Source organism: Limanda limanda, chromosome 16 (genome assembly GCF_963576545.1).
Source record: "Limanda limanda chromosome 16, fLimLim1.1, whole genome shotgun sequence".
NCBI lineage: Eukaryota > Metazoa > Chordata > Actinopteri > Pleuronectiformes > Pleuronectidae > Limanda > Limanda limanda.
The window spans coordinates 21,224,596-21,248,312 of record NC_083651.1 but is presented as its reverse complement, the minus strand read 5'-3'; the positions used below and the strand labels follow the sequence as shown (position 1 = coordinate 21,248,312).

The 23,717-nt window shown below is 41.5% G+C and overlaps 2 protein-coding genes across 3 annotated transcripts; one reads left to right on the top strand and one right to left on the bottom strand.

Annotated features, from left to right (window-relative positions):
• Positions 1-864: 864 nt before the first annotated feature.
• Positions 865-22,643, bottom strand: LOC133021489 (GRIP and coiled-coil domain-containing protein 2). 2 transcript variants are annotated; one of them, XM_061088352.1, is made up of 24 exons: positions 22,455-22,643; positions 21,743-21,802; positions 18,812-18,896; positions 18,625-18,704; positions 18,399-18,503; positions 17,756-18,260; positions 15,489-17,314; positions 15,003-15,054; positions 14,729-14,829; positions 14,514-14,612; positions 13,660-13,779; positions 12,421-12,585; positions 12,062-12,166; positions 11,370-11,532; positions 10,570-10,670; positions 10,258-10,335; positions 10,042-10,179; positions 9,470-9,591; positions 8,054-8,230; positions 7,608-7,816; positions 5,907-6,131; positions 5,458-5,597; positions 2,987-3,188; positions 865-2,432 (listed from the first exon to the last, which is right to left on the bottom strand). In XM_061088352.1, exons 1-24 carry the CDS (start codon positions 22,458-22,460, stop codon positions 2,359-2,361), a joined length of 4,938 nt encoding a protein of 1,645 aa, XP_060944335.1. In that variant the 5' UTR covers positions 22,461-22,643; the 3' UTR covers positions 865-2,358. The 2 variants fall into 2 exon arrangements, with proteins under 2 accessions (XP_060944335.1, XP_060944336.1); XM_061088353.1 differs by having other exon boundaries at positions 21,743-21,799.
• Positions 3,883-5,425, top strand: tmem223 (transmembrane protein 223). The gene has a single exon (XM_061088354.1). It carries the CDS (start codon positions 4,063-4,065, stop codon positions 4,873-4,875), a length of 813 nt encoding a protein of 270 aa, XP_060944337.1. The 5' UTR covers positions 3,883-4,062; the 3' UTR covers positions 4,876-5,425.
• Positions 22,644-23,717: the final 1,074 nt, after the last annotated feature.

Below are 23,717 nucleotides of genomic sequence, written 5' to 3'. Positions count from 1 at the left end.
CTGCGCCCTTCTAACACACACTGCAAAATGTGCCAACATGTGTGTAATGTGGCTGACGCCTCTGCCGCTGATTCTCAATCCTAGTCTGTACTCTAATGTAAATTCTGTGTGATTCATATGGAAAGTCTTAGTTTCATTGTGGAAACTCTACAGAAGTTCAGCATGGCGGGTGGGTGCCATTAAGAAATATGTGCCAGACCAATAGAGATTTAAAAAAAGGAAAATACATCCACAGGTTTTACAGCCACTAAATGGAAAGAATGTGTCACTATTACTACAGTGGATGAAAATAAGAGGATAATAATAGGTGATAAAATTAACTGCAAAGAAAATATGAAATCCTATAATGACAGTGCTGCGCCTCAGTGAGGTAGGAGCATAATAATATGTCTTACTTTACTTCTCCCAGTGGCAGATATGGCAGCTATTATTTGTTGGTTTCTCCACTGGCTGCGTCATGATACCCAAACCACATTTATTTCCTTAAAAGGAAAGGGCCTGACTCCCCCTTCTCTCCTCCAGGGAGGATCAGACTGTGATAGTAACAAGAGAAATTCATAGTAAGAAAGAAACGACTGATGCATCTGAAGAGCTGTACAAGATGAAATGAAACAAGCAATTAAAAAAAACAATTAGAATGTCAAACATATTTAATGAAAAGAACCATATAGAAGAAAGAAAATGGAACATGGAACTTCTCCAACAATAAATAAATAAGCATGTAGCTGAAGATCTGCAGATGCAAATTTGTTTCATCAAAGGCAATTATAAGTCTAAATGAAAAAGTGATTGTACCATTCCTCATCCACTGTCTGTGAAACCAGCTGTTGCCTTATGTAAATTAAGATTTCAACACAGTAACAATCCAGTTAATATACAGTAAAAGTTTATTCACCCACATACAGATACTATACAGGTCCGTTTCTCTCATCCCTCCTGCTGACATCAACCCTCATAAATATAAAAGACGAGGATAAAAATACATTCACTCACGCTGAAAGAATCACAAAAAAAAGCTGCCAGTGGAATTAGAACAAGCCAGTTATTTTTATCAATGACAGGACTTCAGTATTTGTGTAATGGAAACATGAACAGACATGTGTGTTTTAGGGAAAGTGGGACTTCTGTGTGGAGTTGTGTCCCCCTCCGAAATCTCAACAGATGCCGGAGGTCATGATGACACGCTGTAAATGGAAGCACCGATGAGTCTGGTTGGGAGCCTTGCTCAAAGAGACTTTAGCAGGGTGGAGTTGCTTGGTGTCACAGGAAGTGAGAAGACAGCCAACTTCAGACGAAATCTCTCATGTTTGGAGGTTTAAACGACAGCACGACAACTGACAAATCAATAATTGGTTCCAGAAAATGGAAACAGAAACCATGAAAACAAAAGTTCAAAACCACTAACAACAAATTACACAGAAACCAAAACAGAATTCAAAACCATTAACAGCAGTTGAGTAAATAAAAGGTTTAAGTGCTTCAGACTTCAGGCTTTAGAGAACTGATTAACTGCACACTCAGTCAGGAAAAGTGCAACTATACCATGTATGATACTGCTCAGTCAGGTTGGTCAGATGAACCTGATCAAAGTTAGATATGCACCTCTTTGTAAATGAAGTGATTTTATGATGGATGAAATCACATACTTAAGACTGTTGCCAAAGCACAGAACAGTAAAGTCCCCCCCCCCCTTCCACACGACAGTAAAAACTAAAAATGGAAATTATTTCAATATGGCCTTAAAAACAACTGAGAGAAATGTGTGTTATTTGTCCACAAAGGACCCAAAACACTAGAAGTCCTTCAAATATCCTGTGCTGCCCATTAGATGTGGAATTCTTTCTTGCAAAGTAATCATACATATAAATATTGTATTGATGTTATGCTATTAACAGTTACCCCCGCTACACAGTTACAAATTAAACGATAATTCTCTTACATCATTAACTCATTCACAATATTCTCATTGTGATAATGCCTTATAATCCCTTATGAGCTCCACTTCAAGGAAGTAACCATGTCCAGTAAATGTTATAAATATAAATCAAAAATCATGTAAGACAGAATCATGTCCCAGTTCACATTCATCGACAAGAGACTGGTGTATCTATTGCACTGCTCATTAAATCTTCATCTACATGATTTAGCTTCATCGCTGTCCCACATTGTAATTCAGTTTTTGTACATTCTTTGGTCCTTTCTATTGTGTTTCCAACCATTATTAAATTTCCCAGTTAGCATATCACTTATTTGCCACTGTTTTGAATGCACAGTACAGGTTTTCACAGAAAAAGTTTCAGTAACTTCTTAGCACTGTGCTCCCAATGCTCCCATTGTTGAGCTGGTTTGGAGTCAGGTCTATCTGATTCCAGACCAGCTGTGGAGATAGGAGGACCAGCCCGAGCCCCGAGCCCCAGACCCCTCCTCTTCACCTTCACAAGAGAGAGCAGAGAACATCTGGTTAGAAATTATGAAAGCTAAATGCTATGGTACTTCAACCTCTGGAGATGAACACTAAGTTCTTTGAATTAAACAGAGGAAGATCTATGTGTCTATAAAGGTTAGATTAAAAAACAATTTGGGTGTTAGAGTCTGTGTTTAGAGTCTGTGTGTTTAGATGCTGTGTGTGAACGTTGCTGTTGTGATACAGTACGATGAGAATATGATGATTGGTTTGTTGCTGTGGTGCTACATTTACACATTATAGCAGTTAACAGATTCCAACTGCAAGCCTATTTAATATATCAAAACATTTCCAACATCATGATATAACAATGACAAACTAAGAGTTCACAGGAAGTTTATCCAGTGCTCAGGTTGCAAGTACTGATATATTTTATGTGTGTACTTTACATGTTACTCAATATATTTAACAATATGGCACTGCTTCTTTGGACCCATTCAGATGCAGTGCACGGGCTCTGTAATGACACTCAAAGCAGTATGATTCAATTAAATTCAAACTTTCATATTGTACACACTGTACCTTGTGCAATGGCAGCCAGTTTGCTCTTCTCCTCTGGACTGAGTTGCAGCATGGTGTGAATAACTGGCAGCAGAGCCTGCCTCTCACTGACGGATCGCAGGAAGATGAATTGCAGCAGGACATTCTTCAGATACTCCAGGTTGGCCACACTCTTCTCCCTCTCCTGGTTTCGCTCGAGACGACGCACTTCACTCTTCAACAACTAGCGGGTGAAAAACACCGGCAAAATTAATTAGAACAAAGTCCCCAAAGTAATGTGCTTGTGCAAAACAAGCATGTGGCTTTCCTATATGGAAACATTCAAAAAGATATCCACACTGAGAAAAATCTGATTTTCTCAGGAAAAGTTAAGTAAAACAGCTTATTTTGTAAAAAGGAAACTGGGTACAGATGACATTTTTTTTAATATGGAACAATACATTTTCTGTCAGGGCCACAACTTGATCCTTCTTGCAACTCCTTATTCTCTTTTAAATCCCTCTTGTGTTTTTTTCTCAGGATTTCAGGAGTCTAAATTTGTCAACATTTTAATGTTTATCCTATATCTTTTCAACTATTTTAATAATTTGAAATTTAAATAAGTTATTATATTTGTAGTCTTTTCTTAGCTGTATGATTTTTATATTGTGTATTATTATATGTTTTATTAATTTGCTCCTATAATTTCCTTTTGTTTGCATTTAATCCTAAATTCTTAACTTGTAAAGCACAACGACTGTTTTGAAAGTTTGTATATATACGTTATTTATAAACATTGCAAAGCAGTTAAATGTGTAGTTGAATAAAAACATATTCGTTAGTCATTAAATCAGTGTGGAAGTGAAGTGTTTGAAATAAAGTAATCGCGTTGTTCCTCTGTACGGGGTTGAATAATTTTGACCTTCTCTACTTACCGTAGTGTGACAGCTTACGTCACGCATAACAAACATGGCGGCGCTCTGTAGGACACAGCTTCGCGGTGTGTTGGAAGAGACTTATTAAAACGCTCTCTATGGAGACTTTACACGGTGAACACACACTGTGATTGTCTGTGAATTAGCGGAGTGTTAAATTCAACGTAGAACACATCGGGAGAGATGGGGCTGGAGCGTCTGTGTGGAGTGTTGGAGTTTTGCTCCAGGCGGCTCCGACTCGTTAACATCCAGCGCAAAGTGTCATTCTGTAGAAACACGTCCATGTTGGCTCAGCCTTCACCCAGCAGCGGCCTGTCTACCCGGGTCTCATGTCCACCGGGGCTGTGCTGGGGGACATCGGTCCAGTCGAGCCGCCACGCCGCCCACAGGCAGCTGACAGCCCGCCGCAGCCTCTCCAGCTTCGCCCAGCCCTCCAGAGACGTCGTCCTGTTCGACCACGACCGGACCCGCTTCTTTCAGCTGCTGTCCGTCTTCTGCGGGGGACAGCTCGTCTTCTGGACCTACCTGGCTCACTTCGCCTACACGGGGCTCAGGAACACAGCGGGCACGGCAGAGAAAGGGACAGCCAAGACGACGTCCACCACCACCACCGGGCTGGCTGGGATGTGGAGCTTTGAGATGAACCTGGGGTCAAACATCTGGAGGTACGGCTTCACGCTGGGATGCCTGGCAGTCGGTGCCGGGATCGTGGTGCTCGGGACTTTGTTTTGCCGACGCTCTGTGTGCAAGGTGGTCTTACATCAAGGTGGGAGGATGGTGACAGTCGGGACACAGTCGCCTTTGGGAGCAAGTCAAGGCCGGAGAATAACTGTCCCGCTGTCCGAGGTGGCCTGTCACGCTCACAGGCAGCAGTCACCCTCATTCATCCCCCTCAGGGTCAAAGGACACAAGTTCTACTTCCTCCTGGACAAAGAGGGGACCCTGAACAACGCCAGGCTGTTTGACATCACTGTCGGGGCATTCCGGCACGTTTAACATGGTGTTGGGCACCAAAAAGCAAATAAAAAAAACTATGGAAGACTGATCAACAAATCTAATTTTACACAACGATGGTATCCCAGTTTCTGTTTGATTGTTTCTCAGCATGAAAATAAAATCTGTAAGCTCAAGACTTCTAGTTTATTTATCACTACTATGACATGAGATATTTGTTAACACTCTTTAGTGCTAAGGCAACACATAAGGTGCATAATTGATCAATAAAATCTGTTAATTAATCTTTCTTCAAGCAATTAAATCAAACATTCCAGTTTCACAACTGTAAGGACTTGCTGCGTTTCTGGTCTCGTGATATTTAATTGAAGACAATTCAAATTAAAATAATTGTTAGTTGCAACCAATCACTGTCATTATGAACAGATAGATTTTCAAAGAATAGTACATTTGTGAAATTTTAAAGTCTGAAAAGTATTGAATCTTTAAATTTATTTAAAAATGACCAGTGTGTGTAATTGCCAATTTAATCCAGTTAAATTAACTGTTTAAACAAAACTGTTGCGAGATTAAACTACTTGTTTTAGTGCTGTGTGTGCGTGCTTTGTGTGTGTGTGTACATACAGTGACCTGCTCCATGAGAGCAGCGTTGGTGGCCTCGGTTTCGTGCAGCAGGCTGTTCATATGGTCCATGCTGCGTGTGGCTGTGTTCAGCTTTTGACTTAGCTCTTCTTTGGTCGGCTCCACCGTCCACACAAATGGCTCTAGAGATGAAAACAAAAGACACACAGGATAAGATCGTGGTATGTGAAGTTTGCGAGCGTAGAAGCCAACTCTGTAGCTCATGTAGTGAGGTCTTAATTTTTACATGTGTGGATGATCACACAAACTAAATAAATGGATATCACTTCCTCCAGTGTATAGTGAAGTAGAACCTCTTTCTGAATTTGCATTCCTTGACTAAAACGGGATGACTGTTTCCAATTTGCCAGGTTTGGGGTCACAGAATGAATCTGGAACTTGTGAGACAGACATTTTATATACGGAGTGAATATTATGGCTCATCTCATCACCTTGTTTGGGATCCGGAGACATGAGGAGTTGCTCCAGAGAGGGGAAGGGTGTACGTGCAGGAGAAGGGCTCTCACTTTCAGTCATCTCCATACCCTCGCCCTCTTCCCTGGCCATAGACTGAAGGTCGCTGAGAGCCAGTCCCAGCCCGACCTGGTTTTGATCCGTGTTTCTGCGTTGAGGGTCGGAGGACAGAGACTTGCGGCTGGACTGGACTGACACTGCACCTGAAAGAGGGTGAAAGGTTTGTATAACAAATCTTTGCCATTTTCAGCAGACTCACTTAATGTGTATTTACAAGCTGAGGATAAGGTTAACAAACAGAAAAAATATATTTTTTTAATATATATATTTTTTTTTATTGGTTACACAAACTAGGACTACCTTAAAACTGGATAAAATTTGAGATAATTTTATAATTCAATTCAAAACGCTCTTATTCAAGTAACTATCACCATGGCTTCAACAAGTTAAACAAGTCAAAGAAATGTCAATAGATCTTATATCCTAGCTATATCTCAAAGACCACTGAACGGCCTACATACTATGCAAAACATTTATCTATCATTTCCACTTAGATTCACATTAAAGTGAGACACATTGTCCTACTGCTTTGTGACATGAGGGGGCACCAGACACATTCCTGTTTAAACCAGTTTAGTTGGCATAAACAATGACAAGTGGGACGACAAGGGGGACGGATGGGGCACTTGAGAGAGTGGGTGGACAAAAGAGAAGATGGTGATTAATGAACCTGAAACTGAAACGAGATAAGATCCTGCTTCATGCACATGTCTGTTTTTTGTTTTTTTGAGTGAATGTGTTCGAGTGGACAGTGAGAGCACATCAGGAACACAGAGCGCTGCAGCCTCCACAGGTTTACTAATTTGTGAAACTTTTTGAGATTAATGGTTCAGTGTAGGGCTGCACGATATAAGGAAAACATGCCATAACCTTGTTGAATGTTGCGATAACGATATGACTTGTGATAAATCTTTCCTACACACTGGCCCCTTTAAGAATAAACTTTGCAAAACATGATGAGAAATAGTGATCAATTTGTAACCATTATTTCAACTTTATGATTTATAAGAAATATTTTATAATAACAGTAAAAACTTGCCCAATAGCCCCTGTAAAACACAATGATGTAAGCCTTCTGCATTGTTGCTGCTTTTTAAATCCACGTATAGTGGTAAACAAGCTCAAATATGACCTTCAGTTGTGGCTGATATTTGCTGTTGATATCTCACTAATACTGGTGTGCATCTGTGAGACACTAATGATGAGTCAGATGCGACAGTGAGTGGTTTGCCACACTGAGAGGCGGGAACAGAGCTGAGAAGCCTCAGCAACACCTGGCCACACTGATGTGACAGAGGAATCACACACGCGCGCGTGCTCTCACCTTTTCTAGTCATTACTACAAGTATTTGCTGTTTGACTCCAGAGGGCAGCTGTGTGGGAGGTGACGAATGTGTTTCCAGCAGACCCCCATCCTTCCTATGTTCTCTCTCACATAATTCCCTTCATAGAAGAGACCAATACGATACCACTCATCCACTAGTTGTTTTCTACGTTTGAGCTCCTGTTACTTTTTTGATTTGAACGTTTGGTAATATAGATTAATGTGTACCCTTACCCCTTTCGACTACTACCTTATGTACAGAATCAGTTACTGATACAATTGCATGGACGCTTACTGTTCTGGTTCTGCAGCGTGAAGAGCTGCTCCTCAACACGGGTCAGCTGGCTTTGCAGGGTCTCTACAGTTGCTCGGTGGTCATCCTGCAGCCTCCTCAGCTGCTCCCTGTACGTCTGCCGCTGGGCCTCCACCTGAGACAACAGGTCACTCTGAGCCTGGGACAGGTCTGAGCGCAGAGCCATTTTATCTGACTGCACAGACATCAGCCTGGAGGTGGAGACGGAACAAGGGGGAATTGAAAGAAGACAATCAGTGGAGAATAAGCAGGACTGGCGTACAGCAGGAAAGGACCGAAGAGTGGCGGCTGTTGGCCAGGCCTCATCAAGTGTGAAGACAGAATGTGTGCTTATGTCTAATGATTGCAAAATCTGACGAGTAAAAGTCAGATTGAAAAACAAACAAAAACAGGGATATATGGGGGAACAAACAATAATTCAGGCTCACCTCTCGCGGAGTTCTGCCTCCTTGCTCACATTTTCCTGGAGGATTTTATTGTGTCTCTCCAGAAGAGTGTCATGTTCAGTCTGGAGCTGCTGCAGCTCTGCTGTGCTGCTCTGGAGGCTCTGCTGGCTTTCTGCCAGCCTGGACTTCAGCTGATCTACCTGAGAGGAGAATTGCTCCCTGTGGGACACACATCACATTAATTACACTGACCAACCCGTAAGCTGCTTTCAGACATGAATGGAACTCTGCAGTTACTTATTATTTTCTATGGAGGAGGTATAGTTTGAACACAAAAGTCAGAGTGAGATGCTTCGCTGTTTCTGCAGACTTTCTCCGCCTGACCTCTAGTATAATGTCCACAGAAATCCAGCAGGGGATCCCCCCCTTTTTTGGGTTAAAAGACAACTTTTAAAATGTAGCTTTAAGAGACATATTATTCTCATAATCAGGGTAAAAATATAATTGAATATTCTCGAATGTTCAAAAGGAGATAAGGGAGCCCGTTGATTCAGCCTCTAGCTGAGACACTTGGTGTTATCACCTGTCTCTTTAAGGCCCTCCCCCTATAAAGTCTAGTCTGCGCTAATTGGCCAGCTTCCCCTCTATTTTGTGATTGGTCAACTGTTTCCAGCGTGTATACGAAATATTGGCCTCCGCTTTAGCTTTAACTGGCTTAGGTGAAGTTAAGGGTGTGTGTCAGACTACTCGCTAGATGTGTATTATGCAAATGGAGAGTCTTGTGATGTCTCATGAGGGTGCCATACAAAAGGACCAGTGTCAGTAGCCTTGTGTACAAATACTCTAAAGCCAGTTTTGAACAGTGCAGCAGCACAATGACAGTGTTAAAATTGCATTCACTAATTAAGACTTAATTTGTAAAGCACCTTTTATGCAAATAATATAACACAAAGTGCTGTACAGAATAAAAGTGTTGAAAACAATATCCCACACTACACGCATAATTAGAGGAAAATTGTAAAAGAGGAACTGGGGAAACACGGCTGTAAATCTCATGAATTTTCAATGATGAAACACCAAAGGCAGGTAAACAAAGATAAAGATAAAAATAATACAAAAATAAATAAAAAAACATAACATAAAAGATAAAACATTAAAATGCTAAAAGAAACTGAATGTTTTGAAGTTAAGTAACAAAAGATAAGTAAAAAATAAAGAGTGGGGTATTTAAAGGAAAACAATCCAGAGAAAATCAATAAATGAAATAAAAGGATATACCAGTGAAACTTTCTAAGATGTACAACTATATAGCCAATTCAATAAATAAAAATGTAATTAAAAGGCTGACTAAAAAGGTTGATCTTGAGTTTGCAATATGCTGGAGTACAGAGCCATTACCCTGTACTCTGAAGGATTAGATTCACTGAACACTCACAATGCATTAGGTGCTGTTCTTACCTCTCTAGTTTGCCAGAGTCTCCTTCGCTCTGAGAGGTAGTTTTGCTCTTTTGCTGTTTGAGCACATTGTGAACTCGCACCTTGTAGCCCTCAAACTCGCCTGTCGTTGCCGCAAGCTCAGCCTGGAATCGAAGATCAAGCAGAGATATACAGTAAATAACAGAAATTGAATGTAGATTCATCTTTTTTCTCTTCACTGTACTTGCACAATTTACCAATGTCTGGGAAAAACACCTCAGCTGAATAAAAGAGTTGAGTCAGTTTCAATTAGAAAACACTGAGTTTGTCCAACTGAAGCTTGTGCTACTGAGAATGTTCAAATAAGGTTAATGGATTTGCATTTCTGTTCTTTCCAGCCATCTTTCCCAGGACAGTTGGAACCCTCTTCCAGGCATTTTTACACTGAACAAAAATCCATAAAAATATTAAAGTCTATGGCAGAGGGGAGGGGGGGAGATGAGGGAAAGATGAAAAAGTGCAAAGGATGTTGCAAACTACCACCCTGAGGTTGTATAGCAAAATTATAGCTTAATCATATGTAGTTAAAAATGTGAAATTTAATTTTCATGTACCGTAGCATCGTCTTTCTCCTGCTGCAGGCTGTTGATGCGCTGCTGCAGGGAGCTGCAGGTTCTTTGTTGCTGTTCCACTGTAGACCTCAGCTGCTCCTGCAGACGATGACGCTCTGCCGTCAGCTCGCACATCGCGATCTAATTGGATACACACACTTTAATATACACCTTCTGTATTAAACTGTTGACAGCGGGAGAAGGTGATGCTGGGTGTACCTTGGAGCTTTCTAGCTGCTGTTGGTTAGCCTCCAGCTCTCCTGTCAGAGAGGCCTGCTGCATCATGAGGGAGCTCCCCTGCACACACACAGACACGCACAGTGAAAGATTAAATGCATATACCCGTTTACGTAAACATGGCAACACACCCACAAATGATTAACTATTCCCAGTATCTTGAAGGCCCTTTGAGCCATCATTCCCACATATGGTAGCACAACACAATTTACATTCATCAGGCAGTGACGCAGTATTAGGAAATCCAGTGGGACGCACACAAACACACGCACATACACACACACACAAACAGACCTGTTTCTTGGCATCAGCCAAGTCCTTCTTGGTCTGCACCAGCAGCTGTTTCATCTTGGAGGTCTTCTCCTCCCCCTGGTCCAGCTGGGACTTCAAAGCCTCTGGAGACAGATAGAGGTTCACAGGCACATGAGCAAACACAAACGCACGTACACAGACAGATGAAATAATTTAAGTTCAATTCCTTCTCTACACTTTTTATTAGCTATTTTTTCCAGTATATTGCCTTCATTTTAAAGATTGACAGTGAGGAGCAACAGAGCAGTTACATGGTAGAAAACAAATCATCAGAGCTCTGCAAGAATAATGGATGTTTCCTTTCAGTGACTGTAGACTTGTGTTCCTAAAACCTGCAGTATACATTTATTTGTCACTGATGAAACATTGAACAGGATTGCACAGGTTTGGTTCAAGTTCTGATCAAACAACAATAAAACATTAAAGAGATAGTTCACATAAAAATGAAAATCCAGGGTGGTGTCATCCAAGAGTCTGTTTTGTTAGTCTTTTTTTTTTTTTATTCATCTGAAGAAGGGGTCTCGTTTACTTCAATGGATTCAGCTGCAACCCTGTTCACCCCTTAGACTACAAAAGTGTTCTGTGAACATCAGCATAGTGGTTAGAAGATGAGGGAATTTTCATTTTTGGGTGAACTATCCCTTTAATGTGGAATCATGCTGTGACACAACCATGGGATTAAAACTGGCAACTTATCATGTGATTTCTACATAATTACACTGCTAAACATAAAAATTACACTCAATTAGAGCGTCAGTAAGTGAGTGTGAGCGTGTACATACCGATTTCCTGCTTGAGTGTGTCCTCCTTCTGGGAGAGTGTGTTTATCTGACTGTATAACTCCTCACCGCACTCATCCTTCTCTGAAATTTTGGAGTTGAGGTCTCTCACCAGACGCTCATAGTCGGCCATCTCCATGTCCATCAGTGAGTTCTGCTGCGCCTCCTAGAGGCAGAGTCAATGTACTACATCAATACAGGGAACAAAGCTAAAACCATATCTTCTTGCCAGTCAAATCATATATCTCAAAACATTGTTCAATTTAAACATGCTTCCTCAGACTGTGTATATCTGTATCACTACTATTTAATAACAAACATTCTGGGAACTTAATCATGCCCAATGTGTCAGTGTGTTCTCTCTTCTATTTCTTTACTCTCAAAGCCATTATTAGCATCAACCTAAAAAACATCACGTTTATTGAGCTATACTAAAAAATGTGGACATATTGTCATATGTCAACAAAGTCAGACCTGCGGGCAGCTTTTGTGTACACTGCTGTACTATGTAGGTCTCCACTAATGGAAAAGCAACAGCAGCTCATGTGCTGTGGGCGAGAAAAGTTCCCTTTCTCTCTGAAAGGTGCTGCTGTAGCTGCAGGCTGGCCATCACCAGTCAAGTCGCCTGAGTGGACAGGCCCTCTGAGACACACTAGTGTCTGAGAAGCATTTTGTGTGTTATTGTGTTTGTGTACCTTGCGTAGCTGCTCGAGCTCCTGAGCAGTCTGCTGAGACTGCTGCTGCTGCTTGTGGAGCTGTGCTGTCAGCTCTTCTACCTCCTTGACGGCAGATGACAAGTCCTACAGTGACAAGCAAACACAGAGGGGTATGTGTGGGGGGGAATTTCTGTTGATTTCAGAAAATTAAAAAAGGAATAAAACGTGATATAAAGACACTTAAAGAATTTTTAAATAGAAACTTAATGTTTTTCTGGTTTCAACTACAATATTTATAATTGTTTATAGATAAAATATAAGCAAAAATACAAAACAGGGAACAGAGGCCAGCAAGTGCACGGGATTAAAAGGGTTTATCCATGTCTCTTTATTTCTACCTTGATCTTCTGTTCTTTCATGGCTCTCTCAGCCATCAGGTCTTTGTCAAGACTGGCTGTGTGTCTTTGTAGCTCCTGTTTCTGGGCCTCCAGCTGCCTCACTGTGCTCCTGATGGTCTCCCCACCAGCCAACAGGTCCTCTTTCTGACTGCTCAGCATCTCGTACTGTAAAAGCATTCCAGACTACAGTCACTATCAGGTGACAAACTTACATCTCGAAATAATTATAACTTCAAAGGAGTTAACAATACAAAGGAAGTGATCTATTGATAATTTGTGAAATTAAAAAGAATTTGTATTTTTTCAGAAGCCCAGTTTTTGCTCTTATGAGCTGCAGAGATCACGTGATTTTCTTTACAACATACAGATGAAGGTGTCGGCTCTTATCACCACAAACTCTCTTGACATCTTCGTCAGTGTCGTCTTCTACGGGGATGACACTGCTTTTTCACCAGGAGATATTTGTTTCCTTTTTGTTATTTTCCTTTTGCGCCTGTCTAACGCTAAAAGCGTCCTCAACCTTTGACTACTGCGATTAAGAACAGATAAGTGTTATTGTTCTTTATCAATCACATTAAAAACAATTAGGGTTGATGTCCCAATGAAAAATAAAGAATATAATATAATGTTACCAGTCGCAGATGCACCAGTCGCAGACGCACGTATGTTCATTTTTTTCTAAAAATGCAAATACTGAAAACTATTCATGCAAATCCGACAGCGGCAGCCTCTGCGGGCTGTTTGTGCAGGGAACACTGAACCAGCAGCCGCAGCAGCAGCAGCCACCTCCCATCATCTGTCAGCCACAACACTGAAACTATGATTGGTAAACAGAGATGTCCAGACATGCTGTGGGATCCCTGACGAGCTTCTAGTCTGCCCACCTCCCCAGAGACCCATGAGTGCACACAAGAATAAACCTGTGTCTTAGAAAATGGTGTTGCACTTGCACGTGGCAGATGGAAGCTATACTCCGCTCCATTTGCTGTATATAAACACTATTTCTCCCCAGCTCACCCAGTCACGTCTGTGGAGCTATTTGTGGGTGCCGCGCTGCCAAGCATAGCTGGGTAAAGTGTCCCTGGCTAAAATGACTCGCTGTAAATCAGATAAAAACAGAGTTATGCGAGAGGTATTGGAGAGATGTATTGCCGGACAAAGCGGCAGTGCTTGGATTTACTGGTGGGCGAGAGCACTTTCTATGTTTGTTACTGGTGTATGTGATTGAGTGTTTGTTACCTGTGTGACAGCACTGCTGAGTCGTTTGGTCAGCTCTGCAATTTGTCTCTCTCCCGCCTCCACCTTCTCCCTCTCCTTATCCAGTTGCTCTGTTTGCTTGTCGTAATCAATCTGCAGATTCTACACACACACAAACACACATTACTGGAAGCCGGTTGAATAGCTCAGTGAAGGTAAACACTATGAATCTCAAATATCAGCTGCATTTACATTCGAGGGTGGCTGGGGAAAAACTCTCATTAGACACAACAGAGTGGTTTCTTCTTTAATGGAGACTAATTCATAAAGCACAGTGCAGTCTGGGGACTGATTATGAAAACCACTGAGTGTGACATCGCACACAGTCTGTTTTTGAAGAGAAAACCTTTCCACTTACCATTTAGGGACATATTAGGGATGTACACAATTAAGCAAATGATTAATGATGGAAAGTGTCCATTATATTTCGGGTCGGTTTATATTGTGCTTTTATTTAGCAGAAAATCGTATCATTTAAAATGCCATCAAATGGAATAACATTTGATTTCGCAACCTTTAATCAACGACGGATATTAGAATAAGGAGAAGGATAATGTTAACTCCATTACAAATTTATGGGTGCTCAATTGATTTTCAAATGAAATACTAACATGCATCTCTAATAAATCCAGCCATCGATTCATCCATCATCTGTTCCACTTATCCTGTAACGCCCAGGCTACACAGGATGTGTGAAGGCTCATGAGCAGCCACACTGCAGTGCTGCTCATGAGCCTTCTACAGAGTCAGGGTCTACCCGTTTTTCTCCTCGTACCATGCAAGGTTCACGGCAAAAATAGATAGAATAATTTTTTTTATCCCGCATCCTCTCCTACCTTGTAGCCTTCAGCACCGTGGATGATATCTTTCATAGAGCTGCTCACTTTCTCCCTCTCTGCTTTCAGTGATCCCACTACCTCGTTAAGGTTTGCAATCTGAAAAAAAAGAAGAAAATAATCGATTAAATTACCACTGAGGGAAAATATATCTATAAATGTTGAATGAGGGTCAACAAACATTTATGGTTGAGAAATGTCATTCTTAACTCTACCTCTTTCTTACTGATGTCCAGCTCCTTTTTCGCTTTGACAGCAACCGCTTTGATTTTGTTCATCCTCTCGTCCTTTTCTTTCTTTTCTTTCTCCAGGAGCGCTGACGGGAACAGAAGTGATATAGAAGTTATTTATTCAGGGATTTTAATCGATTAATTTCTTACCTGCTCCAATAAAACAGGGAAACAAAGATGACAATATTTTTATATAAGTATATTAAATTTGAGATATTAGATTTTCCTACTCATTAACACGGACATGTCACCTTCATACCTATTTTCTGTGTGATCTCATTGTCCACTGTTTCCTCAGAGGAAGCAGACTCCTGAGAAAGTGATGGGTGAAAAAGAAAAGAAGTTTTTTAAAGAAAGAATTGTTTTTAACCCCTATATTAAAATAATGTATTTTTATTAAGAACTGCAGTCGTGTGAGAAACACTTGAGTTATCAGTCACTTAATATACGTATTATTTTGTCAGTTAATCAAGACAGCAGTTTACTCTACAACAGTGGTTCCCAAAGTGTGTGCTGCTGTCCACTGGTGGTATTGCAGGTGGGTCTCATAGTTGGCAAATACCAAATTTATCACAAAATATATTGTCTTTGTTCTGGGATAAAAATACATAAAAATCAAAGATACCAAAATACATGTAATGAGGTATGATTTCTAATGTTTTTATTCACATTCTAATGCTATATTATGTCAATGTGGGAAAATGTGTGATTTAGGCAATTCCCAATGGTAGTACACGTCACTCACCTGGAGAGCAGCCTTTTCACTCCTCAACTGAGAAATGAGCGAGTCTTTCTCTGTTAGCTGATCAGAGAAAGCCTTTCTTTCTCGCTGCATATCCTCCATTTCCCCTTCTTCCTTCTCTTCAGTCATTAGAGAAACTTGAGCCATCAGTTTCTGGTTCTCCTCACTTATCTTCTCACTTACTGACTTCAGATCCAGCAGGTCTTTTTGCAGCCCTTCGTTATCCTTCACCAACTCCACCACATTGTTTTTCAGCATGTCCCTCTCCTGTTCCAGGTTTGTGATGTGGGCCTGGAGCTCCTTATGAACCTCCTCTACGCTTCTCTCCCCTTGAGCCTGTTCGAGAGTAGTCTTCAAAAGATCCCTCTCCTTTTCCAGCTCATCTACACGCACTCGGAGCTCCTCAACCTCATCGGAGGAATTTTTGAGTGCATCATTCATATTTTCTTCCAGAGCTCCGATGGAGGTGCGGGACTGCTCTGCCTCTTCTGTCGCTGAGCTCAACCTCTCCTCTAGCTGATGCTTTTCAGACGTCTCCTGCTCCAGCTGAGCCTCCACTGCTGCCAGCTTGGAGCACAGAAGCTCCTTCTCGTCCTGGGCTTTGGCGAGCCCCGAGGATGCCTCTTCCAGTTTCTGATGGATGTCAGTCTTCTCTGTGGCAAGCTCTTTGATACTCAGCTCTAAAGCAGAAACAATCTCCTGCCGTCTTTCCACCTCCTCTTTCAGACACTCTATCTTTTCCCTCTCCTCGTTCCGAAGTTGCACTTCGTCCTCCTTCTCTTTCTTCAAGCCTTTCAGCTCCTTCTCTTTCTCCTCTGTCAGCAAAAGTGCATCTCTTTCTTTACCCTCAAGCAGCCTCTCAAATTCTTTTGCTCTCTCATCGTTCAGATTCTGCATTTCTTCCATTTGCGTCTGAAGCAAGGATTGTATTTTGTCTCGCTCCTCAGTCAGCCTGGTGACCATCTCTTTAAGGTCTTGCATCATGTTCTCCTTCATCTGCATCTCAGAGAGGATCTCCTCATTCTGCTTGGTTAGCTCCTCCACAGATTGCTTCAGCTCACCGACTAAACTGGTTTGTTCCTCTACAGATGCCTGGAGTTTCTGGTCTTCAGCTGTTGAACCTTCAGGCTTCAGCTGTTGTTGAGCCATGGTGTAAGTTAGAGTGTTGTTCTCCTCTGTAACCTCTTTGACCTTCACCAAAAGTGCATCCCTCTCCTGGCTGAGATGAGCAATCTTGTCGTGGAGTTCTTGTAGAGTACTAGCTCCGTGCTCCTTCATGGCATTGTACTGATCAACAAAATCTTTTGTCTTCTCCACCAGCTCTGTCTCTACACCTTGAAGTATGCCCCTCATATGTTGACACTCAGCCAGGGCAGAGTCTCTGTCACTGGTCAAGGCCTCACACTGGTCCCTCAGGTTCTGCTGGTCCTCTGGATTTGTTGAAGACTCCTTGGATTCTCCTTGGACCTGTTGTTGGTCTGGATAGATAGTCCCTACACTGTCATTGGAGATGCTATCCCTGGTCAACTGCAACTCATTTATTTTAAACTCCATCTCCTCTTTCTCCAGCTGGAACTCCTCCCTGACCCTCTCCAGCTCTGCTTCCTGCTCACTTTTCACATTACTGAGCAAGGTGAGCTCGTCCTGCAACATGGTGTTCTGGGCCTGGAGGTCTTCGAGAGCTGATCTCAGTCTGCCAGTCTCCGTCTCCTCTCCGTCATTGTGGCTGGACTCACCCAGACTTAATCCAGACAGTGCGAGCATTTTGGCGATCCCTGAACCCCGAGCAGGATCCTCATCCTCCTCTTGCACATCCTGCAGATAGCTGTCTGGAGATGAAATAAGGTCATGTTCATTGAAAAAGTCTCTGACTTATTACTTGTACCATTGACAGAAATGGTGCTGCAACACTAGCATAGTTTCCACACGCAATAAGTTACCTCCCCATGAACATACAGTAGTTTTATTTAATCTTCTGATAACTCATTATCGGAAGGGAATTATGTTCCTAAGTATTTCAAAGGAAAATCTATTTGTATATTTAAATATTTATATAATGAACAGACAAATTGATGGACAGACAAACAGACTTATTGCATCTTGCCTATAAAATACTGAGAAATACCCATGTAATTTTCTCATAAAATTCTGTGGATTAGAAATAACCATTTTCATAATTAAAAAAATTTGAAACGCTAAGATAGTAACATATATTGTATTATTTCTCCATTGAATGGTAAAAATTCAGACTTTTATATGAAATGCAGTACCTTTCAGAGCGAGCTGCTCCGTAAGCTCCTCGTGGAGCAACAGGAGACGGTCCCTCTCCATCTCGCAGTCCTCCTCCAGTGCCCTCATTTCCTCCTCATGCTGCAGACTCTTCTGAGCCAGCTCCTCCTTCAGGTTCTCCACCTCCTGCTGGCCCTTTGTCAGCTCCCTTTGGTGGCTCTCTTGCAGCTCAGCGATCTCCTGAGTTCTTCCTTCGCGGGTAGCTTCCAGTTCAGTTAGAAGGGTTTGCAGCTGCACTTCCAAGCACCGGCGGACTTCTTCGACACTCTCTTTTGCCCTAGCATGTTCAGCTTGACGCTCCCTCTCCCTTTCGCTGTCTCTCTGCCTGTCACTCTCTTCTCGCTCTTCCAGTAACTTCTGGAAAAAAGCCACCTCCTCTTGGTGTTTATTGTTGGATTTGTCTATCCTGCTCTCCAGGGTCTTGATATTTCTTTGGTGGTCCTCCATCACATGGTCAAACTCTCCTTGCAGCTTCGCTAGATCATCCTGCACAAAAAGACAATCAGACACATGTTGTAAGTATCCTATTTCATTATAAACATACATGCATCAATGTGTAGCCTATACATTCCCCTGGAATATACCTTATTGCCAATGTAAAAGTAGATATTCATTTTTCCCCACCTTTCCTTGCTGCTTAGTCTTCACAAGGTCTTTACGAGATAGTGAGAGACTCTGCTGAATTTCTGCCTTCTCCAGCAGCAAGGCATCCATCCTCTCAGTCAGCTCCTTCAGTAACACACACACACCAATGTGATTCAGATGATGCATTATGAGGATGGGGAACAGCATGTTAATATATGAATAATTAAAAGCATACATATGATGAGATGCAGCCCTACAAACAAACCTGTATCAGCGTGGAGTCATCTGAACTGCTGTTACTGCTTTTGTTTTGCTGTTTGGTGGATTCCACTTCTTTTTCCAAATCTGACAAAAAAAATCACGTCATAAGAAGCATGTCACATCCTCCTGTACTGCTGGCCCACAGAGTCCAACACAAGTTCACACAAGATTTAAGACCATTTATAACTTACCTGCATACCGGCTCTTCATCTTTTGCATGGCAGCCATCTGCTTCTTGGCAAACTTGATGAGGTCATCTTTGGACAGCGTATCCAGCTGAAAACATAATGTAAAAATGGAGAGAATTAATATAGAAAACACTGGTGCTGGACGATATGACCGATTAATATCAATCTTATCACAACACCAGTGTGCATTGGACTTGTGGGGTTTCATACTCCTGGACTGCTTGGATTTAGGCTAAGTATATTATTTAAATAAGCGTCTCTGCTAGAATACTATTGTATCTGCTATCTTAGGTTTTGCTTTATCTTAAAATTATATGAGCTAGGATTTTGTTTCACTCAAGGGTTTGAAAGTTAAAGAGAACCAGTTAGAGTTAAAGTGCTTGAGTTTTATTCTGATTTTGTCAAGGGCTAATTTTTATTTTACTTTCTACCTGTGAGGTAAATAGACTTTGTCCTTCATCAGCTTATGGTAAGTTAGTTGATTTTGTTGAACTCACCTCTTCACTGATGAGGTGAGAAGGAAAGTGTTGAGCTCTGCTGAGACTCAGCTGCTGGGCCATCACCACCTGGTGCCTGATTTCAATCATTAGCAGGGGCTGTGGTCAGCACAGCTGTAGCCAATCATTGTCAACTCTGGTGTTTAAAAACCAGGACTTGCTTGAAGTGTCAGTGAAGATTCGGAAGATAAAGACAAAGGAGTATTTTGGGGCATGCTGAGTGTTTATTTGACTATGTGTATACTTTCCGTCCCTGTTCGCATATCTACTTGTAGATGCTATAGGCCTTGCCCTCATTTACATTACCGTAACCTTTCCTATCATCTATCCCACCTGTTTCACACATATCCAACACCTTGTCACAGGGGGGTTCTGGAACTGCCAGTCAGCTACCCACAAGACAGATTTCATCTTTGGCTTCCCAGCAATCGCTTGACTTCCTTGCTCTCGCTGAGACTTGGATCACACCGGCCAACACCTCTGCTCTCCCCTTTCTCTTTCACCCACACACCCAGACCCATTGGTAGGGGCGGTGGTACAGGTTTACTCGTTTCCCCCAAATTGAGTTTTTCTCTCAACCCGCTGCCATATTTTACCCCATTGTCTTTTGAATTTCATGTTTTGACAGTCATCCGGTACTAACAATTATGTTCTACCATTCACCAGGTCCTTTGGGAGATTTCTTGGAAGCATTAGATGTCGTCCTATCGAACATCCCAGAGAATGGCCCCCTCGGCTGTGGCTGAGGGGTAGAGTGGTCGTCCTCCAACCTGAAGGTAGGCGGTTCGATCCCCAGTCTGAACCATCTGCATGCCGAAGTGTCCTTGGGCAAGATGCTGAACCCTCAATAGCCCCCCATAGAATAACAAAGTGCTGCAAGTAGATGCACTGTATGAATGTGTGTGTGAATGGGTGAATGTGAAACTGTACTGTAAAGCGCTTTGAGTGGTCTTCATCAGACTAGAAAAGCGCTATATAAATACAAATCCATTTACCATTTACCACTCTGGGTGGTAACTGACGGAGGTCCTTCTGGGTGACTTCAACATCCAGACAGTCATCTGACCTGCTACTTTCCCTCCTCCTCACAAAGCTGGTAACCACCTTGACTTAATTTAACCAGAAACTACATCTAACCTCAGCATAACCCCACTTCATATCTGACACTTTATCTCTTACTCTCTCCCACTCTCCCAATCTGACAACCCTGCCACATCAAAAGACTCTGTACCTGTATGTTGCAACATTTGCTTCCTCTCTGACCTCCTGTTTTATCAGCCATCCTTTCATCTGACTCTCTCACACATACATCCTAACTCTACCACAGACACACTCCTTTCTACTCTGTCCTCTCTTGATTTTCTCTGTCCTACTTCACAACAGGTGCGCAAGTCCCCCCCCAGCTCCGCGGTTGTCTGACTCTGTGCATGCCAACAGAGCCACTATTCATGCATCAGAAAGGAAATGGCTTAGATCTAAAAACCCTGATGACCTTCTCTCTTATCAATCTCTTCTCTCCTTCTCCATCAGTCACTCACATGGCTTTTCCTCCCAAAGCTATGCTGATGACGCCCAACTTATCTTCTCTTTTCCCCAATTCTGAAACGCAGGTAGCAGCTCAAATCTCTGCCTGTCTGAATGACATCTCTCAGTGGATGTCTGCACACCACCTGAAAACCAACCTTGGCAACTACTTTTCCTTCCAGGGAAAGTCTCTCCCACAGATGACCTGACTATTACATTTGAAAACTCCTTGGTAGCCCACACCCAGACTGCCAGGAACCTGGGTGTGACACTCGACAGTCAACTATCCCTTACTGCCAACATTACTGCAACAACACGGTCCTGTAGATACAGGCTGCCAAACATTAGGAGAATATCCCCTTCTTCCCGGATCGGGCCCAGCCTACATCCTGGAAATGGTCAAACCTTACAGCCCAGCCTATCCATTCAATCTGCATCTGTCTGCTTCTCCCTCACTGCAAACTAACTACTCAACAAAAGTATGACTGTTTGCTGTGCTGGCTCCTAAATAGTGGAACAAGCTCCCCAATGACATCAGCAAGTCTACACATCTTCTGCAGCAGACTAAAGACTCATCTCTTCCGACTTTACCTGGGATAATAAAATAACAATATTTAATTATATGGTACGTACATAGTTTGGTTTTCTTTAAGAAAATTGTACTTGCTTGATTCTTATTGTTCTGGGTTTGTACCCTAACGGTTGAATGCACTTATTGTAAGTAGCTTTGGATAAAGTGTCAGCTAAATGTAATGTAGTAATATCAATCTAACCACCATGATAAATGTCACATTATCATTATGGTTATAGATCATTTATTGCAATTAAAAACATCGTTTCATTGCCCAGCTTTAAGTCAACAGTACACATTTTTCGAGCACAGGTGGGTGTATTCCCTGTTGATGATTAGTACCTTTGACTTGGCTGCTGGTGATGGAGCCGCAGACTCTGCTCCGGAGCCACCAGGGTCCTGCTTCAGTAGAGGAGGGGGAAATGAAAAACCAAACTAATAAAAAAGAATAATAAATCTGACAGGTATGCTGTATTACTGGGTTGTTTTTGTCTGCTTAGTTTATGAACTCATGCTTGATAAAAGACAGCACAGTGTTTCATTTGAAAAACCTTCAAAATAATGTTTCTCTGCTTGGAATCAAAGACCTATTGATCATAGAAGATTTAACATATTTTCTGATTGATCAGGAGCCATGCTTCAGTTCGGCCCCCACAGATCTGGTAACGGTGGTTTGAATTGAATGTTGGATGTGAAACGGTTTATCTTTCTTAGTATCAATATTGACACGTGTACTTGAGGGCTGACAGAGCAGTGACAGCAACTTTAAGAAGCTCACTGTGAAATACAGTATCGCTGTCCCAGAGGAATGTGGGATTACAGGTTTACAATGCAGAGCATTCACGATATTTAACGTCAACATATAAAGCTTTAGTATAAAGGTCGCTGAGTAAACATCACATAGCGTCACCCGCAACTGTCTGGTAACGATTTAAAACTCCATTCACAAGTGAAGGGGAGAAGCATTACATTATATCAGAAGCTAACTCCAAGATGCTAGAACTATCTGCTGCACTGAGGCTGGCTAATGCTAACTCGACAGGGAGCATTTTACCTCCATCTTCGTGGTTCGGCTGTTCAGCTGCTTCTCAGACGTCCGACAGACTCAGAGACCAAAACATAAGACTTCAACAGACACAGTCAACGCGAAATTCGGACTATTTCCAATTCCGTGTGCGTTTAAAACGATAATATCCTCTGTGTTTTGGTTTGGAGCTAACAGGCTCAAGCAGCAACCCACTTCCGCAATCGTCAACCCAGTGACGTCGGTGGGATTTACGTCACTTGTTAAACAGGATATGTTAATACAAATATACTTTATTTGCATAGCACCTTTCCCACGAGAATTGTGGCACAAGGTGTTTCGCGATAAAGATTGAAAAGTACGTAAAATAAATTTAAAAAGCACCATATGAATAAAACAGAATGAATCTGGACATTATTAAAACGACTTGATTATTACAGTACAGCAAATAAAGGTTGATCATTCTCAAAGTCAAAATAAAATATTAAGACAGTTCAAAGTGCTTACCTGTAAGCATATCGCAGAAGAAAGTGAATTAAAAGTGCAGCAGAAAGCAAGTGCAAGTGTAAATGTAAAAGGCTCAGGTGAAGAGATATCTTTTAAGCTTTCTTTTGAAAAAAAAAAAAAATATCTATCTATATATATATATATATATATATATATATATATATATATATATATATATATATATATATATACGTAAAATATTCTAAAGACTGTATATACATATTTCATACTTGTACATAAGTAAATGTTGCTGAACCTTGTTCTGCTATGTTATCCTGTTATTTGTCTATTTCTGTACATTGAGCAACGACAAACAGGAGTCAAATTCCTTGTATGTGTGGCCAATAAAGCTTGTTCTGATATTGGGAATAAATATGAATTGTAAAATGTATTTTCCATAGATTTTATTTTTTGTGTTCACGATCTTTGCAGGTCTTAATAGCTTCTTATCAACCAATTAAGTCCTCGAGACTGTGATATCTGTCCATGTTCGATTAAAAAAATCATCTAGGGAAAGAATTATTATTATGATTATCTGGGTGGAAGGAGATCTATAGTTGTTTTACATTTCATGTTGTTTACTGCCATTAGCACATTCAGTATGCATACAGAAATCAAACTCCCTGACATCAAACATGCATCTTTAAGTAAAATGCAAGATAAATTAAACAAACATTATTCACCTAAATATAGGCAAAAGACATGTGCACATTTTCACATAATAGATGGTAAGGTAACTGCAGACAGCCCATCCTGCAGCTGAGCACTCAACACTAAGTGACCTGT

Coding starts and splice junctions, on each gene's coding strand:
- LOC133021489 (XM_061088352.1), bottom strand. Junction 10,671..11,369: donor CACACTCAAGCAGGAAATCG/GTATGTACACGC, acceptor ATCTGTCTCCAG/AGGCTTTGAAGTCCCAGCTG. Junction 7,817..8,053: donor GAGGCAGAACTCCGCGAGAG/GTGAGCCTGAAT, acceptor CTCCACCTCCAG/GCTGATGTCTGTGCAGTCAG.
- tmem223 (XM_061088354.1), top strand. CDS start 4,063: ATGGGGCTGGAGCGTCTGTGTGGAGTGTTGGAGTTTTGCTCCAGGCGG.